Source organism: Gorilla gorilla, chromosome 18 (genome assembly GCF_029281585.2).
Source record: "Gorilla gorilla gorilla isolate KB3781 chromosome 18, NHGRI_mGorGor1-v2.1_pri, whole genome shotgun sequence".
NCBI lineage: Eukaryota > Metazoa > Chordata > Mammalia > Primates > Hominidae > Gorilla > Gorilla gorilla.
Genome location: NC_073242.2, coordinates 20,406,380 through 20,412,816, shown reverse-complemented (window position 1 = coordinate 20,412,816; position 6,437 = coordinate 20,406,380). Strand labels below are relative to the sequence as shown.

Genomic DNA, 6,437 nt, shown 5'->3' with positions numbered 1-6,437 from the left:
TTTCTGTAAATAAAATGTTATTGCCCATTCATTGAGGTATTACCTGTGGTTGCTTTCACACTACAGTGGCAGAGTTGAGTAGTTGTGATGAGACTGACTATACAGCCTGCAAGCCTTAAGTATTTATTCTCTGTCCCTTTTACAGAAAATGTTTGCTGAGGCTGGGCATGGTGGCTCACGCCTGTAATCCCAGCACTTTGGGAAGCTGAAGCGGGTGAATCACCTGAGGTCAGGAGTTTGAGACCAGCCTGGCCAACATGGCGAAACCCTGTCTCTACTGAAAATACAAAAATTAGCCAGGCACAGTGGCACGTACCTGTAATCCCAGCTACTCAGGAGGCTGAGAATCGCTTGAACCAGGGAGGTGGAGGTTGCAGTGAGCCAAGATCGAGCCACCGTACTCCAGCCTGGGCGACAGAGAAAGACTCTGTCTCAAAAAAAAAAAAAAAAAAAGTTTGCTGACCATGAAAGGATGGTTTTTCTGTTTCCCACAAGAGAGTCTACATAGTTCTGGATATAGCAGACAATAAGATTGAACAGGATCTAAGCATCCATCCAGGGAAGAAAGAGTTCCAGTTAAAGAGAAAGAAAACCTTTTAGTTCCAAGGGATAATCAGACTTCTATACAAGTCACACATTAGGGCAGCTGCACACATACATATCAAGTGTCTAAGATGCACACAGACTTCCAGGCATGTGGGGTTGAGAATGAGTAGAAACAACCAGGCCATTCATGAGAAATATAGAAAAGCTATTTTCTTTTCTTTCTTTCTTTTCTTTTCTTTTTTTTTTTTTTTGAGACAGGTTCTCTCTCTCTCTCACCCAGGCTGGAGTGCAGTGGCTCAATCATGGCTCATTGCAGCCATGACCTCCTGGGTTCAAGCGATCTTCCTACCTCAGCCTCCGAGTAGGCTGGGACTACAGGTATGCATCACCATGTCTGGCTAATTATTTTTATTTATGTAGAGAAGAGGTTTCACTATGTTTCCCAAGCTGGTCTTGAACTCCTGGACTCAAACCATCATCCCACCTCAGCCTCCTAAAGTGATGATTTACAGGCATCAGCCACTGCGCCTGGCTAAAAAGCTGTTTTCAAAACCTGACAAAGCTACACCAAGTGTTCAGTCTATGATTTCATAATTATCTTAATTAATTAAAAATACTATCTATAGGCCGGGCGCAGTGGCTCACGCCTGTAATCCCAGCACTTTGGGAGGCTGAGACGGGCGGATCATGAAGTCAGGAGATTGAGACCATCCTGGCTAACACGACGAAACCCCATATCTGCTAAAAATACAAAAAGATTAGGTGGGCACAGTGGCACGTGCCTGTAATCCCAACTACTTGGAAGGCAGAGGCAGGAGAATCGCTTGAACTCGGGAGGCGGAGGTTGCAGTGAGCCGAGATTGCGCCACTACACTCCAGCCTGGGCGACAGAGTGAGACTCCGTCTAAAAAAAAAAAAAAGTATCTACAGCTGTGTTCCTATCACTTCCATCACCAATACGGTTGCCCTCAAAACCTGAGGAAGGGTTGTCGTACTGATCTCTTACTAGAGGCAGTACATACAGAAGTGAGGAGTGTAGGCTCAGCACCCATACTGCCTGGGTTTGAAACTTAGCTCTGCCAGATACTAGCATTTGACCTTATTCAGCTGTGTAATTATAGTACCTAGGTTGCTGTGAGGTTTAAATGAGGTAATATATCTGAAGTCCTTAGAATAGTTTCTGGCACATAACCATATCAATATAAGCTATGATTGCAATTATAACATTATTTTTATTAGAACCGTACTTGGCCTTTGGCAAGAACTCAATATTAGCAATTTTAAATGTGGTAGGAAAAGTCCATAGTTGCAAGCATGCTCCCAAATCCTTGAGTAAAGGTAGGAAGCTCATTCTAGAGAAGGACTTTGCTGCCAGCCCAATTCTAAGGCATAACCAGTACCTGGCAAGAGTTCCAAGTAACCCATGGAAGCACCCCATGCTAGGCTTCAACATCAGTGAAATTCACTTTTATAATTGCATCCATTAACATTAAGCATTTTTTCTTTTAACCTGATACCAATGTTGCTGTCAGCAAGGGAATGGGATAGCCAACACTGAAGGACTGACTGTGATCCTTCAGTGACAGGTGCTGGGAGCCCTCTCTAGAGATTGCCTTGACTGAAGACAGTGGCTTTGTTAAAGGTCTTGACTCCTAGGGACAACCCCATCCAATTACTGATCAATGTGGGTGTATAAAGGCCAGGACCTCTTGGTTTAGCTGGGAACAGCTTTGAAGAGGTCCTTCAGAGGTCCCAGTGGGTTGACTGAAAGCTTTGTAGGGAATACATCGCAAATAAATTTCTTTCTCTGCCCAGTCCGACATTCTTACTCATTCCTCACAGGTGTTAATCCCAAAAGAACTCCTTAATAAACTTCCTATACACCAATCTCCAATCTCAGGGGATCCCAACTTACAAAAAGCACTCCAAGCTCCTTCCTACTTCAGAGTTTAGCACTATTAGTGCAGCAATAACTACCAACTGTTCCCTTTGCCTGTTGTTTTAATTTGCATTTTTCTAATCACTGCTGGGTTTAATATCTTTTTATTGTTGCCTTTCCTTTTGGGAAGCTGTTCTACAACAAGCATGGCTACTCACTTCATCATCTCCTTGAGGTTCCCCCACCCCTCTCTGGAGTTCTCTGATACAATCAGCTTGGAGTGCAGATTTTCACATTTGGATGCAACAGCGTCTACTGCTGGGGCTAAAACATCATTGGTGATAATGCAGTTTGCTTTTGAAGATTGTAGTCTGTAGAGAATGTCTTTCTGGGTCAGCTGAGTGGTTCCTGGAATTAAAACTGTCCCTAAAGGGGCAGAAAAGAAACAGTGTTTAGAAGAAAGGTTATTTTTCATTATGTTAGAGTAGTGTAGATACCATCTATACATTCTGTATTTCTCAGAGTGAGTTAGTCAGTTTACCAGGAAGATATCTATTTATCTTACTTTCACTTATCTGCTTTTGCCTTTCAAGGGATTTCAGAGTCTATGACCCTTTTGGCCTAACATGAAAGCATGTTAAATACTGGATAATTATTCTTTATTTGAAGACCATCCCTAACATTGAGCTTGAAGAAAGTTTTGATTGAAAAGTAATATTAACCAATATTTATTGAGTATTTGATTATATGTTTTAACTCATTCAGTCCCCACCAAAAAAACCCCAAAACATAAAAGCTATGAATAACTTGCCCAAGGTATCACTGAAGTAGTAAGTGACAGTGCAGGGATTGAACCCTGTAGCCTGACTCCAGAACTGTACACTTCACCACATCAGCTGAGTGCCTCTTAAAATGTACATGATTGCTTTATGATTTCTTTCCAAAAGGAAGTGTGGAGGCATTCATCTTTTCTGTGGTTCTATTCCTGCTGGTTTTATATTACACTGTAAGATGAAGTATAATGATTAAGAGTGTCCTGGAGGCAGACACTCTTATAGCTGGGACTTGGGACAAGCCACTTCACCTCTGTGAGCTTCAGGTTCTGCATCTGTAAAGTGATATTGTAATAATACTACTTCTTTTATAGGATAATTAGGGGATTAAATGAGTTAAAACATGTAAAGAACTTAGAAGTGCTCAGTAAGCTTTGGGTATTATTTTCTCAAAGGATAAATGGACTCTCAAAAATATATAGATCTTCCTCCTGGGCCCCACCACCCTTAAGTCCCAGACCCTTAAGAGAGGGATGGAAAGCATTCACTTCACAATAGGTTTTACTCTTCCCAGGCGACACAGTAGGCAAGAAGATTGGGGAACACATGTCTGGCATTCCTGGACTCTTGACACTGGCTCATCCTTTCACTTTGGGAAGGACCAGGCCTCTCCATCAGGGTTCTTCAAGAAACCAACAACCAGGACCAGAACACAGGTTCTTTAGAATATCTTTTCTTTCTAATCAGGGCAACACAACAATTTTTGTGAGGCTGTAACTCTAAGATTATCTTTTAAAGATGTTCCACCTAGGGATAAGGAATTAGCCTACCATGGCCTAACTTTTATATAATTTAAAGGCACTCTTTGACAATAAGCCCACACCAAAATAAATGTATCATGATTACTTAGGTGTTCTGGAAAATCTCCCATCCAGCTTAGTAATAAATATGATCAGAAAGCAAACATTACTAACCTGTTCGCAGACAGGCCACATTTGCAAGCCACCACTCTGGGACCCTGGGCAGAATCAGAATTACCCGATCTCCTCTTTGTAGGGAACAGGCTTCTGAAAGTATATTGGCAAATTTTCTGGACAGAGATCCCAGTTCCTCAAAACTCCATCGCATCTCTTCTCCATTTCTGTTGATCCACCAGAAGGCTGGATTTGAAGGTTTCTTTCCAGCCTGAGGAAAGAAAAACCAGTCATTGATTTAAAGGTTGTTATACAGCTAAATTCTGGGCCAACTGACTCAATGGAATAGATTAGCTGAAGAGAGTTCGCAAGCCATCAGTTAGAACATGGATGGAGAATTTGGAAATAACTCTGGGGGAGACATCATCAAGATGGATGACTAGAGATGCCCAGTGCTCACCTCCTACCAGAAGTACCAAGACAGTGAGCAGATAACCACATGACAAATAGAGTGTCAAAGGGAGAACACTGGAATTTAGCAAGGAAGTGACAAAACTCTGAGACCTGAAAACTAGAGATGAAAGCATAGAGAGGGAAGAACAGCAGCTGGCCAGGATCAGCACAGAGCCCAGAGGGACTCCCTATTTTGAGGAAAATGTAAGTGGAAGATCCTCAGCAGTCCACATTCCCATCACAGATGCCTGAAATCCCACCTACAGGAGAGCCCCTCAGCCCTCACATGCCCTGAGCCTAGTAAACGCTGTATAGTATAGTATACTAGTATAGTATAACATTGTTCCAGAGAGGAAGTTCATACTAGGTCCCCCTGCAACAAACCCCAGGACCCGAGCTGCTACAGCATGGCATCATTTTAGGAACAGAGCTACTACCATACTACATCTTGCCCTGGGGCCAATTGCCCCTGCATCTCCACATCCCTGGGGCCTTGCTGACATCCCCACACGTTCCTGTAGAGGGCTGCAGCATTCCAACACCAGGTGGATCCAGTGATAGAGCCAGGCCACTGGCACCCGAGCCTACACACAGCACTCTACACCCCAGGGAACAGGGAGTCCCGCACATCAGGGAGGCTGCCCCAGGACATAAGGCACTAAAGCACACTCCCCAGAGCCTGAGAGCTGCCTTCCTGAGCCTGCTGCCATGAACATGATCTTGCCCCCTCTAGTGGCAGAGCCACTTTGTGCCTGCATTGCCATCTGCGGACCCAAGGACTGGCCCATTCAGGCTGCCACTACTACAAGTACCCATGTGCACTGCCAAAGGACCTGAGGTCTGACTCACTTGAGGCTTACCACTGCTACTGCCAGTGCCCATGCACACTTCCTGGGAGCCTGAGGATCAGCCTGCCTGGGACCCGCTGGAGCCACTGCTGGCACCCTCATGATGAACAAAATAACACCTATCAATAACAATCTTGAATGTAAACAGTTTAAATTCCCCAGTTAAAAGATATGGACTGTATGGACTGACTGAATGGATAAAAAACAAGACCCAACTATAGGCTGCCTACAAGAAACTCACTTCACCTGTAAAGATACACATAGATAGGGCCAGGCGCAGTGGCTCATGCCTGTAATCCCAGCACTTTGGGAGGCCGAGGCGGGCGGATCACGAAGTCAAGAAATCGAGACCATCCTGGCCAACATGGTGAAACCCCGTCTTTACTAAAAATACAAAAATTAGCTGGGCATGATGGCGTGCACCTGTAGTCCCAGCTACTTGGGAGGCTGAGGCAGAAGAATCGCTTGAACCCAGGAGGCAGAGGTTGCAGTGAGCTGAGATCGTGCCACTGCACTCCAGCCTGGCAACAGAGTGAGACTCTGTCGCAGAAAAAAAAAAAAAAAGATACACGTAGAAAATGAAGAGATGGAAAATAATATTTCAAACAAATAGAAACCAAAAGTGTGCAGGAATAGCTATGCTTATATCACATGAAATAGACTTTAAGTCAGAAAACATAAAAAGAGGCAAAGAAGGTCATTATATAATGATAAATAGATCAATTCAGCAAGAGGATATAACAATTGTAAATATATACGCACCCAACATCAGTGCACCTGGATATATAAAGCAAATATCATTAGATGTAAACAGATAGACTCCAATACAACAATGTTCAGGACTTTAACACTCTACCCTCAGCATTAGACGGATCATGTAGACAGAAAATTAACAAAGAAACATTGGATTTATACTGCACTTTGGACCAAATGGACCTAGCAGATATTTACACAACATTTTATCCAACAGCTACAGAATACACATTCTTCTCATCAGCACATGGCACATTCTCCAGAATAGACC

General features: G+C 43.5%; 1 protein-coding gene across 14 annotated transcripts in view; it reads right to left on the bottom strand.

Moving 5' to 3' along the window:
• Nucleotides 1-6,437, bottom strand: part of ACSM3 (acyl-CoA synthetase medium chain family member 3) — a 78,715-nt gene that overhangs the window by 16,914 nt on the left and 55,364 nt on the right. For 9 of the 14 annotated variants that reach the window (XM_055365415.1, XM_063700030.1, XM_055365410.2 and 6 more), the window contains 2 exons: nucleotides 4,173-4,383; nucleotides 2,644-2,851 (listed from right to left, as the gene is read on the bottom strand). In XM_055365415.1, coding sequence (XP_055221390.1) covers nucleotides 2,644-2,851; nucleotides 4,173-4,383 — 419 coding nt within the window. Of the gene's footprint in view, nucleotides 1-316; nucleotides 428-2,643; nucleotides 2,852-4,172; nucleotides 4,384-6,437 lie in introns of all 14 variants that reach the window. The other 5 variants (XM_055365408.2, XM_063700024.1, XM_063700026.1 and 2 more) reach the window with 1 other exon arrangement.